General features: G+C 37.3%; 1 protein-coding gene and 1 pseudogene across 1 annotated transcript; one reads left to right on the top strand and one right to left on the bottom strand.

Annotated features, from left to right (window-relative positions):
- Nucleotides 1-1,719, top strand: LOC108481659 (uncharacterized). The gene has a single exon (XM_017784762.2). It carries the CDS (start codon nucleotides 1-3, stop codon nucleotides 1,717-1,719), a length of 1,719 nt encoding a protein of 572 aa, XP_017640251.2.
- Nucleotides 1,720-12,691: 10,972 nt separating this feature from the next.
- LOC108481658 (rust resistance kinase Lr10-like) lies at nucleotides 12,692-13,303 on the bottom strand (annotated as a pseudogene).
- Between the last annotated feature and the right edge of the window lie 214 nt (nucleotides 13,304-13,517).

Below are 13,517 nucleotides of genomic sequence, written 5' to 3'. Positions count from 1 at the left end.
ATGAATTTTCAAGCTGGTTCAGGTTATAATCCTGGTAATAACTCACATAATCCAATGGTCCCTGATTTGGATAAAGTTGCAAAAGAGGAAAGAGCAAAGGCAGAATCGCAAAGGCAGTTAGAAGAACGATGTAAATGGCTGGAGGAAAAGGTCAGAGCAATGGAGGGTGGTGATAGACACCCTGGGATTAATGCAAAGGATCTGAGTTTGGTCCCAGACTTAGTACTGCCATACAAGTTCAGGATGCTAGAATTTGAGAAATACAATGGAACGAGCTGTCCTGAAGCTCATATCACTATGTTTTGTAGAAGGATGATAGGGTATGTTCATAATGATCAATTGCTGATTCATTACTTCCAGGATAGGCTGGTGGGAGTAGCTGCTAAATGGTACAATCAATTGAATCGAAATAGAATTAGTTCATGGAGGGACTTAACACAGGCATTCATGAAGCAATACAGCCATGTGACAGATATAATTCCTGATAGAATTACTCTGCAGAATATAGAGGAAAAACCAAACGAAATTTTTAAGCAGTATGCTCAGAGATGGAGGGAAATAGCCATTCAAGTTCAGCCACCGCTCTTAGAAAAAGAAACCACGATGCTCTTTATTAATACTTTAAAGGCCCCGTTTATAACGCATATGCTAGGAAGTGCCACGAGAAGCTTTGCGGATATGGTCATGACAGGAGAAATGATTGAAAATGCCATAAAAAATGGAAGGATAGACGTGGGAGAAAGTGCTAAAATGTCTGTACCACGAAAGAAAGAGAATGAGGTGAACAATGCGAACGTGGGATACTCGAAGTCTATTACTGTGAGTCAACCAAAGGCAACAACTACTGGTCAGGGTTCATCACGTCAAGAGTCAGGGACCAGGCAGAATAATGAGAAGATTCAATTTACACCAATTCCTACGACATACAAAGAATTATATCAAAGTTTGTTTGATGCACATGTGGTGGCACCTTTTTACTTGAAGCCTATACAGCCTTCGTTCCCTAAATGGTATGATGCTAATGCCCAGTGTGAATATCACGTAGGAATTATGGGTCATTCGATAGAAAATTGCACCACTTTTAAGAAGCTGGTTGAGAGATTTATCCAAATGGGTATTGTGAAATTTGATAATGCGCCCGGTGCTGAAAATCCACTGCCTAATCATACTGATGGCGGGGTAAATGCAATAGATAGAGGTATTGGAAAAAGGACCAAGAGGGATGTTTCAGAAGTAAAGACGCCTTTGAGACGAGTTTGGAAGGAGATGGCAAGAAGGGGATTAGTTACTTTAAGCACAGAAGGAAATGATAATGGAATGGAAAATTATTGTGATTACCATCATAAAGAGGGACACAGAATTCAGGAATGTGAAGAATTCAGAGCTGTTATTCAAGGCCTGATGGACAGCAAGGAAATGGAGTTTTATGAAGAGATCAATAAGGAGGAATATATATGTGCGTCAGAGTCCACATCAAGTCCAAAAGTCAATTATCCTGTGGTTATTATCTCGTGTCCTAAGAATAAAGCAGGAGTTCAAATGGCGCCAAAGATTATAATTCAGAAGCCCGCAGTTTTTTCTTACAAGGATAATAAGCAAGTCCCCTGGAACTATAAATGTAATGTGACTATCCCGGGAAAGGAGAATTCAGCTAGCTCGTTAAAGGAGGATCAAAATGTAGGGTCTCACACACGCAGTGGAAGGCGATATGATACCTGAACAGAACTGGTGAAAGAAAAAGAGATGCTGGTTGAGCAAAAGAAAAGAAAATGAGTCGAACTAGATATACCTGTTAATGAACCAGTGAAAGAAGAAGAAGCTAAGGAATTCTTGAAATTTCTGAAACATAGCGAGTACAGTGTGGTAGAACAGTTGCGTAAACAGTCGGCCCGCATATCTATATTGGCTCTACTCCTGAGTTCAGAGGTGCATTGGAGTACATTGATGAAGGTGCTAAATGAGACATATGTAACCAACGATATTTCTGTTAGTAAGATGGATCGGTTGGTTAATAACATAAGTGCAGACAATTTTATCTTTTTCAATGATGATGAGATTCTGCCAGGAGGGATGGGATCTACCAAAGCTTTGCATATAACTACCAGGTGTAAAGGGTATACGCTGCCAGGGGTATTGGTAGATAACGGTTCAGCATTGAATGTGTTGCCGTTATCCATACTGAACAAGTTACCTGTGGATAGTTCTCATATGAAAGGATGTCAGAACATAGTACGAGCATTTGATGGCACAGAGAGGAGAGTCATGGGGAGAATTGAGGTACCCTTGTTAATTGGCCTAACTACGTATGAGATAGATTTTCTAGTAATAGATATTAAGCCCTCTTTTAATTGCTTGTTGGGAAGACCTTAGATACACTCCGCAGGGGCGGTACCTTCATCATTACATCAAAAGCTGAAGTTGGTATCAGAAGGGCGGTTGGTAACAATAAATGCTGAAGAAGATATTATTGCGGCTGTAAGTAGTGGTGCACCATATGTAGAAATAGATGAGGAAGCCATTGAGTGTTCTTTTCGGTCCTTGGAGTTTGTGAATGCAGCATTCATCACTGAAGGAAGTAGAATTTTGGAGCCAAAAATGTCCAAAACTACGATGATGGGTTTGCAGTTGATGGTAGGCCGAGGAGCTATGCCAGGAAAGGGACTTGGAAAATACCTTCAAGGAAGAATTGTAGTGCCAATGTTGAAAGACAAACAGGATCGCTTTGGTTTGGGGTTCAAGCCAGATGCAAGGCAAAGAAAAAATGAGCTAGAAAGAAGACAAGAAAGAAGAAGAGCCCGAGTGAGTGGTGGGGAAATCAAGTAGGAGCCCATGATAATTCCTCATATCTCCAAGTCTTTTGTATCAAGAGGCATTATTTATCTTGAACGGGGAATGTTAGAGAAAGAAAGCATGGAAGAAGCATTGGGAGATGTGTACATTAATGCCATATTTGAAGAGACAATTGAAGAGGGGATTTCGTCAAATATTCGTCCATATGAGCCTGGGAGTGTTCTAAACAATTGGACTGCAGAAGATCTTCCTGTAATTTTTAGAGCTTGCTCAGAGTAATGTTCGAAACAAACTTGTTGTTTTAAGCCTAGAAACAATAAAGATTTCTTTGTGAAATAGGCTCATGTTCAAACATCATTGTTTCAATGAAGTACATTTTTTGCTATCATTTTGAGTAAATGCTATTCTTTTCACAAGCAATTGTGTTATTCTTTCTATCTAAATAATTATCTTAATTCTTTCTTCAATTTATAAACATATCATACAAAGCAATAATTACCAAATTCATTCATTCTTTGTATATTTTTGTACCTTTAATAGGTCCCTAGATATCAATGTCATGAGCGACGCTGTTACTGACTCAGAATCACTATTTGAGCGAGACATGTGTTTAGAGGGATCTCAGGACTTTGAAGATGATAGAGACTGTGATTTATCTCCAGATTTGTTAAGGATGGTAGAACAAGAGGAAAAGCGAATTTTACCTCACAAAGAAACCGTAGACATGGTGACTTTGGAAGAGGGGAAAGTTGTAAAAATTGGAACATGCATAGCTGAAGAGACAAAGCGAGACCTTGTTGAGTTACTTCAGGAATTCAAAAATGTTTTTGCATGGTCATACCAGGATATGCATGGTTTAAGTCCTGATATTGCAGTACATTGCCTTCCAATAAGAGAAGATTGCAAGCCAGTACAGCAGAAGCTTCGACGAATGAGGCCAGATATTGTCTTAAAGATCAAGGAAGAAGTTAAAAAGTAGTTTGATGCGGGATTCCTTCAGGTGATCAAGTACTCAGAATGGGTAGCTAATGTGGTGCCAGTTCCCAAGAAAGACGGCAATGTGCAAATGTGTGTGGATTATAGATATCTAAATAAAGCGAGCCCAAAGAACAACTTCCCTTTGCCTCACATTGATACACTAGTGGATAATACAGCTGGTTACTCGTTGTTTTCCTTTATGGATGGTTTCTCGGGGTATAATCAGATCAAGATGAATCTTGAAGACATAGGAAAGACTACTTTTATAACCTTGTGGGGCACGTTTTGTCACAAGGTGATGCCATTTGGATTGAAGAATGCTAGAGCAACGTGTCAGAGAGCCATGGTGACTTTATTTCATGATATGATGCACAAAGAAATCAAAGTGTATGTTGACAATATGATAGCCAAATCTCGAACTGAAAAGGAGCACATTCAGGTGTTGAGAAAGTTGTTCATGAGATTGAGGAAATTTCAGTTAAAGCTTAATCCAACAAAGTGTATTTTTGGGGCTAGATCCGGAAAGCTATTGGGCTTTGTAGTCAGTGAGAAGGGAATTGAGATTGATTTAGACAAGGTCTAGGCTATACAGGAGTTGTCTCCACCACGTACCCAAAAAGAAGTTTAGGGTTTCCTTGGAAGATTAAATTACATTGCGCGGTTTATTTCTCAATTAACGGAGAAGTGTGACCCTATATTCCGTCTTCTTAAAAAGCATAACCCAGGGGAATGGGATGATAAATATCAAAAGGCTTTTGATAAAGTTAAAGAATATTTGTCAAGTCCTCCAATGTTATCACCCCCCAAGTTCAGACAGGCCGTTGATATTGTATTTGACCGTGTTTGGTAATTCAATGGGATGTGTTCTTGGTCAACATAACAAATCAGGAAGAAAGGAAAAGGCGATATATTACCTCAGTAAGAAATTCACTGAGTGTGAGTTGAGATATTCGCCAATTAAAAAATTGTGTTGCGCTTTGGTTTGGACAGCATGAAGATTGACGCAATATATGTTGTATCATACAACCTGGCTAATCTCAAAATTGGATCCTTTAAAATATATGATGGAATCAAATGCCTTGAACGGAAGGATGGCTAAGTGGCAAATTTTGCTTTCTAAATTTGACATAATTTACATGAGTCAAAAAGCTATAAAGGGGAGTGCAATAGCAGATTTTCTGGCCAGCCGAGCTTTAGAAGATTATGAGCCCTTGAATTTTGACTTCCCCAATGAAAAGATAGTGTATGTAGCAGCTGCTGAAGAAGACAATACAAAAGGTCACTGTTGGAAATTGAATTTTGACAGAGCCTCAAATGCTATGGGTAATGGAGTTGGGGCAGTTCTGGTATCCCCAGATGGAGATCATTATCCATTCACATGTAAATTGGATTTTGATTGTACAAGTAATATGGCAGAATATGAAGTATGTATCATGGGGCTCAGAGTAGCTATAGAATGCAGGATCAAATTGTTGGAAGTATATGGAGATTCTGCATTGGTAATTTATCAACTTCAAGGTGAATGGGAAACAAGAGATTCCAAGCTAATCAATTATAGAAGATTGGTGTTGGGGTTGGTTGAAGAGTTTGATGATATTACTTTCAATTATCTCCCGCGCGAAAAAAACCAGATGGCAGATACTTTGGCTACTTTGGCTTCCATGATCAAAGTAAGCCGACAAGAGGATGTGAAGCCTATTCAGATGAGTATTTATGAGGCCCCGTCTTATTGTTATAATATAGAGGAAGAAGAAAGAGATAATCATCCTTGGTATCAGGATATATTGCGGTACGTTAGAAATCGTGAGTATCCAGATCAAGCCACAGAGAATAACAAAAGAATGTTGAGAAGGCTCGCTTGCGATTATGTTTTAGATGGAGAGATCTTATACAAAAGAAGGAAAGATCAGGTACTTTTGAGATGCGTGGATGCCGTGGAGTCCAAGAAAATTTTGGAGGAAGTGCACGAAGGTGTTTGTGGAACGCACGCCAATTAGTTCACAATGGCCAGACAAATTATGCAGTTTAGGTATTATTGGTCAACCATGGAAGGAGACTGCATCAATTATGCTAAGAAATGTCATAAATGTCAAATTTATGATGATAAGATTCACGTACCTCCCTCGCCCTTGCATGTTATGACTTCCCCATTGCCATTTTCCATGTAGGGCATGGATGTCATAGGGCCAATTTCACCAAAGGCTTCAAATGGGCATCGTTTTATTTTTGTGGTCATCGATTATTTTACCAAATGGGTGGAAGCTACTTCGTACGCCAGTGTAACTAAATCGGCAGTCAGTAGATTCTTAAAGAAAGAAATTATATGTCAATACGGAATGCCTGAGAAAATCATATCTGATAATGCACTGAATTTGAACAATAGTACAATAGCAGAGGTCTGCAGTCAGTTTAAAATCAGACATCATAACTCGTCACCATATCGTCCGAAGATGAATGGATCAGTGGAAGCAGCTAATAAAAATATCAAGAAGATTGTGGGGAAAATGACCGAAACTTACAAAGATTGGCATAAAAAATTGTCATTTGCTCTTTATGCTTATCGAACATCTGTCAGAACTTCTACTGGGGCAACACCGTTCTCATTAGTCTACGGAATGGAAGCAATCCTGCCCATTAAACTGGAGATACCTTCTCTTCGAGTTTTGTCATAATTGAATTGGATGAAGCAGAATGGATACAGTCTCGATATGATCAGCTGAAATTGATTGAGGAAAAAAGGCTAAAAGCTATTCGGCATGGGCAGATGTATCAAAAAAGAATGATGCGAGCTTATGACAAAAAAGTTCGCCCAAGAGAGTTTCATGAGGGAGATTTGGTTTTGAAGAAGATTCTTCCCATACAAAAAGATTTCAGAGGTAAATGGATGCCGAATTGGGAGGGGCCCTATGTGGTGAAGAAAGCTTTCTCTGGTGGTGCATTAATACTGGCCGAAATGGATGGAAAAAATTTGTCTAATCTAGTGAACTTGGATGCAGTCAAAAAGTACTACACTTGACAAGGGAAAAGGCCAAAGTGAAAACCCGCAAAGGGCGCTTTGAAACTTTCAATAAAAACAAAATAAAAAAAGGGGCCAAAATGAAAACCCGCAAAGGGCACTTTGAGACCCAAATAAAAATGGAAAAGGCCAAAGTGAAAACCCGCAAAGGGCGCTTTGAGACCCAATAATAAAAAAAAAAAAGAAAGGAAAAAGAAAAAGGAGAGGCCAAGGTGAAAACCAGTAAAGGGCGCCTTGTGACCAAAAGGGATTTGAGTTGAAAACCCAAAAAGGGCGGCTCAAATATGGATCCAAAGTGAGGAGGTTGTGATCTTGGTATACCTGAGTTAACCATGAAGGGGATATGTTGTATCTTGAAGCATTGACAGAGTGCTTCTGATCTCTTAAACACATGTTCAGTTTGAATTAGTCTTCAAGAAGTTTGTACAGAGAAGCTCAAGTTGCGATAACAAGGGTACCTAGTCTTCATTTTCAGAAAATTGGTTATCTTTATCCTTTCTTTTTCAAGAAATACATTCCTAAATTAATGGCCATTGTTATTCTTTTGATAATTTACTTTTAATTCAAGATTACTTTCCACTCTTGTTCATTATCACGATTTGATTGCAAGCATGTTACATTGACATAATGATGAATGAACTAGTGATGTTTTCACAATAGATGTTTTGCATATTACTCTAAGAGTTTCTAGATAATGCAAGAATCTGAAGTGAGATAATTGTTTAGAATACGCTCAAGTTCAAGGATATATTTGGATAAATCGCCTTTTTAAGGTCTCTGTCCAAATGATGATAGTATTTTGTCGAAGAAAAAGAAATGACATTTTGTATTCATACAAAGAACAAAAATACACCTTTGGCTATAACACCTGAGGAGTGAGGTAGCAAATTGACCGAGAAGAAAATTCAATTATGAGTTGCAAAGTTTGGTCTCAAAGAGAATAGTAGAAGGGACGTGGGAATTACAATGGGGCAAGCTCGCTAGACATGATAGGATTTTTTTTGGGATACTTCATCAAGATGATGGTTGAGCAAAGGTGTCAGTAACGACATATTAATGAACAACGGGTGACGATGCCCTAAATTGTTAAAATGGAATCATTTTCATTTCTACATGTATCATTTAGTTAGGAGTATTTGATTCATTTCGATCATAGCACCCTAATTATTTGACATAAGCATCACATTTAGTTAGGAGCATTTGATTCATTTCGATCATAACATCATAATTATTTGGCATAAGCATGTGCATATAAAATGGAGTCTACAGGATAGGTCCCCTAGAGGGCAATGTAGCAACATTGGTAAAGATTGAAGATTTTATCTCCCTGAAGTTGCAGTGGAGTAGATCTTTGCAGATGGTGAATCTTATCTCCATGTATCGGCAATAGAGTAGATTTAAGCCTTAAGCATTACCTCTCTGAGGTAGCAAGAGAGCAGGTTGAAGATTGAAGTCTTATCTTCTTGAGGTAGCAAGGAAGTAGACTGAAGACTGAAGATCTTATCTCCCTAAGCAGTAGCGAAGCAGATCGAGGATGGCGAATCTTATCTCCATGTATCGGTAATGGAGCAGATTTTAGCTATTGACCTTATCTCTCTGAGGTAGCAAGAGAGCAGGTTGGCGATTGAGTCTTATCTGCCTGAAGTAGCAAGGAAGCAGATTGAGAATTGAAGATTTTATCTCCTTGAAGTTGTAGTGGAGCAAATCTTCGCAGATGGAATCTTATCTCCATGTATCGACAATGGAGCAGATTTTACTATTAAACCTTATCTCTCTAAAGTAGCAAGAGAGTAGGTTAAAGAATGAGTCTTATCTTCCTGAGGTAGCAAGGAAGTAGATTGGGAATTAAAGATTTGATCTCTCTGAAGTTACAGCGGAGCGGATCTTCGCAGATCTCCATGTATCGGCAATGGGGCAAATTTCACCGCCAGCCTCATCTCTTTGAGGTAACAAGAGAGCAGGTTAAAGAATGAGTCTTATCTTCCTGAAGTAGCAAGGAAGCAAACTGGAATTTGCAGATCTATTTCCTGAAGCAATTGTAGGCAGATTAAGGTTGGCATATCTTATCTCCATGTATCGGCAATGGAGCAGATTTGAGCCACCGATCCTATTTCCTTACAGTTAGAATCCAGCAAAATGGGGCAAAATTGGCCCTATTTGAGATCTTTGCTTTATTCTCATTACACGACAATAAGCAAAGAGGGGCAGCTGTAATGGCCCATTTTTGCCCGGGCTTACACCAAGACCAAAACCAAAATAAAAAACAAAAATAATAAAAATCCAAAATTAAAAGTCCAATGTCCGGTTACAAATATTTGGGCCAAAAATAATTTAAACCCCAAAATGACCCATAACCCAATAAGTCCTAAAACTAATTAACCCATATCCCAAATTTAGCCCAAAACCCGAGGCCCAATACACCCAAAGTTGTTTCACCTCGGTGAATGCCGAAGATTCTGGAGCAAGTGGAACGACACTGTAAGGTTGGTCTCACACGAGACCCTTGCGCCAGCCTCCACATCACCGGGGTCATCTTCTCCGTACGACCATCTCTGCAAAAGAACACACGAGAAGAAAAACTAATGAATACAAATGATGATGACCAAGAAATGTATTTTTATTTATTTATTTATTTTTCCTCTGTAAATCCGGCTATAAAAAGCCGAGAATATCCCCTTTTATAATTTTTTTATTTTTTTCAAAAGTCAAAAATCGATCGCATCTTAAAGGTATAAGGGATCGTATCCAATCGTACAGGGTATGAAACCACATATCTTTGGAACAAGAAATTTTTGACCACTAATTTGAGCTATTCAAACATTTTTTTATATACTTCGAAAAATCTTTTCTTTTAAAACTTTTTAAGGACAGCATCAAATCAATTTGGTACCAGTTTTTGGGCGTAATGAGGGTGCTAACCCTTCCTCATGCGTAACCGACTCCCGAACCCCTTTTTTTTATTTTACCTAAACCAAATTTATTTTTCATTAAATAAAGTGTTTTAATAGGTGGTCCAATCACACCTAAATCAAGAGATTGGTGGTGACTCCACACTCGTTTTTAAAAGTCGATCCCCATTGCTTTCAAAATAAAAAAAAGGGTTTCGACAAATTTCAAGCATCTTCAAGACTTTATTCATTGAAGGACGATCATCTGGCAATAATTATATACATCAAAAAATTGTTATTATCATCTTCCTCACCACTACTTTCTCATAATCAGAAGCATCTCCCAGCTTCATGTCCTTTTCGTGATCCAATCAATCATAAATCCAAGTTGAAAAATATATCTGACTAATGTGGTCAGCGAATGCATTCACATTCTTTCTTCTTCATACTATTTCCATCAGTAACATTCCAAAGCTATAAATATCAACTTTGTATGAGATGCCTTGATACGTGATATTCATGACAAGTTTTAAATATTTATAATTAATCGTTCTTAAAACTAACTATTATCACGATAAAGGCAGACGTACCTATCAAACAGTAATATAGTTTTAGCAAGACCGGATTGTCGAACCCAAAGGAACTAAAAGTACTAGTAATTGCTTTCTTTTTATTATCTAGCCTAAAAATTAAGGGATTTGTTTATCTAAACTAAATTAACTAAACTAAAGGTGCACAGGGAGAAAATTGGGGAAATTACTTTTAAGAGAGACCGATTGATTAAAACAATACCCAAGGAAAAATCCACCTAGACTTCACTTGTTATTTGACTTCGAATCAGACGATTTATTCATTCAACTTGTTCTGTAGAAATCCCTAAGTTATATTATTATCTCTCTCGAGACTAACAACATCTAACCCTAGGTTGATTAATTGAAATCTCTTTCTAATTAACTCCCTAGTGTTGCATTAACTCTATCTATGGATTCCCTTATTAGGTTTCACCCTAATCCGGCAAAATCTTATCACCCTATGTCTAGATGTGCAATCAACTCCGCTTAATTATGACAAAGTTACTCTTAGATAGGAACTTTTGCTCCTCTGAATAAGCGCATAAACTTGAAACAATATCCTGAAATATTGACGCAAGAATTAAGAACACATAATTAATAACAAGTCAAATATATATCGTACAATTCAGAAAATAATAACAAGATTTGCCTTAAGTTTTATTCCCCTTAGGTATTTAGGGGGTTTAGTTCATAATTATAAAGGAAAACATCTCAGAAGAATAATGAATACAAAACATAAAGAAAACCCAAAAACTCTTGAAGGAAATTAAAGGGAGATCTTCAGTCTTGCAGGAGAATCTAGCTTCTGAAATGGATCAATCAGCTTACGTCGAGTAATTCCTTGCTTTCTACCCTCCGTGCCCCCCTGCGTCCCTTTCTCCTCTTGTCCTAGGGTGTATTTATAGGCTTTGGAATGCCTAAGAGCCCTCAAAAGTCGTCTTTTCCGAATAGGACTCTACTTGGGCTCGAAAGGGACACGCCCATGTGCGATAGTTTCAGGCCATGGTCAAGGCTGTTAAATAGGCACGAGCATGTGGTCTACCCGTGTGAGTCGTGCTTCAATTCTGCCATATTGACACGGTCGTGTGGTCTACCCTTGTGAGGAAGTCCAGGCCGTGTTGATTTCTTACGTTGGCCAATGTTCTCCGTTTTTCATCCGTTTCTCACTCTTTTTACTCTCCTAAGCTCACCTAAGTATAAAACACGAAATTAAGGGATTAGGAGCATCGAATTCACCAAATCGAAGGAGAAATCATCCATAAAACATGCTAAGCATGGGATAAAAATATGTATAAATTACGGTTTATCATGCCTCTAAGATTTTTGTAAACCATTTCAGGAGCAATATATCCTATTGTTCCTCATGCTACAGTGAGAGAGACAATACTATCATCTACCGAATACAATTTAACAAGACCAAAATTTGAAACTTTTGGAATAAAATTCACATCCAGAAGAATGTTGTGTGGCTTAATATCAAAATGTAAAATTTGAATGTCACATCCTTGATGCAAGTAGTCTTTTCCTCAAGCCACCCTAAGGACGATAACAAACAATTTTTTCTAACCCAAAGTGTTTGTGTTTTCTTTAGAAAATAAGATTTTATCTAAAGACCCATCTGACATAAAATCATATACCAAATCTAGAAATATTAAATTAAGAATTAAGCACATATAATTGAAAACAAGATTCAAGTATTTATTGCATAAAATAAAAATCAAACGACTTAATTCGCCATAGGATTCATCTCCCTAAGTATTTAGAAAATTAGTTCATGTATGCAAAAAAACAACAACCAAGATACAGTATAATCGCAAGAAAAAAGAACTCTTAATAATCTCCAAACAATTCAGAAAGGAATCTTCAATCTTGATAGAAATCTATTTTAGAATCGACTTCAATGGTGTTTGTCGAGTTGTTTTCTTGAGTATTCTATGATAACTCACTCTCATCTTCTTATTTTTGTCATATATAAGGTCACAGAATACTCGAAAAATAGTAAAAAAAACCACGTTTTCCTGCTGTTTGAAATACAATTCATGAAATCAAAACGGTCTGCCACATGGTCGTGTGGCATACATGGATGTGTGTATATGCCGTGTGGAATGGTCTAGCCCATGCGGCCCCTGTAGCTTGCTCTGATTTTTTGATTTTCGCTCGTTTTTTGCTTTGCTCTAAAATGCTCTCCTAAGTATAAAAAACATGAATTTAAAGGATTAGGAGCGTAAAATTCACCATTAACATTGAATAATCACCCAAAAAACATTAAGAATAATACTAAAACATGTTACTTTTAACACATATCAATTACTAATTATTAATGGTAAATGAAAAGAATGAAGCTTAAAAAATTAAATTTTAAAGGTAATACCATTTTCTACATATATATATATATATAAGAAATATAAAGCTAAAAGATGCGATAATGAAATGAAATATTTCTAACCTTATATGACATTTGAACTGGTTATAGTAACAGTATCCAGTGATGAGCTTGGCCTATCGTTAAAGTTCTCATAGCTATGAACCTCCATTAATGCTTCAAGAGGAAGTTGATGAAATGGCTTAGGAGGCATCTCAAGGAGTTTAATATTAGATTCAAGCATATTCAACACTTTACTCATTGAAGGATGATCAGAAGGCAATAATTCTGTACACTAAAAGGCTATTGTTATCATCTTCTTCACCATTGCTTTTTCATTGTTAGAAACATCTCCTAACTCCATGTCCCCTCCTTGATCCAATCTGTCATAAATCCATGATGGAAAATATATCTGACTAATGTGGTCAGCAAAAGCATTCACATTCTTTTTTCTTCCTACCATTTCCATCATTAACATTCCAAAACTATAAACATCGAATTTATATGAGATGCCTCCAAGATTTTTGTACACCAATTCAAGAGCAATATATCCTATCATTCCTCATGCCGCAGTGAGAGAGACAATGCTCTCATCTATAGAATACAATTTCGCAAGACCAAAATCGAAAACTTTTGGATTATAATTCTCATCAAGTAGAATATTGTGTGGTTTACTATCAAAATGCAGAATTTGCATGTCACACCCTTGATGCAAGTAGTGAATTCCTTAAGCCACCCCAAGCACAATATCAAACATTTTTGTCCAACCCAAAGTGTTCTTATTTTCTTTTGTAAATATGATTTTATCTAAAGATCCATTAGACATAAAGTCATATACCAGAGCTTGCTTTGATCCCTCCACACAAAATCCAATAAGTTTTGCCACATTAGCATGATGAATTCTCTCAATA

The sequence above is a fragment of the Gossypium arboreum genome, chromosome 1 (assembly GCF_025698485.1).
Source record: "Gossypium arboreum isolate Shixiya-1 chromosome 1, ASM2569848v2, whole genome shotgun sequence".
NCBI classification, from domain to species: domain Eukaryota; kingdom Viridiplantae; phylum Streptophyta; class Magnoliopsida; order Malvales; family Malvaceae; genus Gossypium; species Gossypium arboreum.
This window is presented reverse-complemented; position numbering and strand designations above follow the sequence as displayed.

Excerpts from the sequence above, each read along its gene's own strand:
- LOC108481659 (XM_017784762.2), top strand. The coding sequence starts at position 1 with ATGAATTTTCAAGCTGGTTCAGGTTATAATCCTGGTAATAACTCACAT.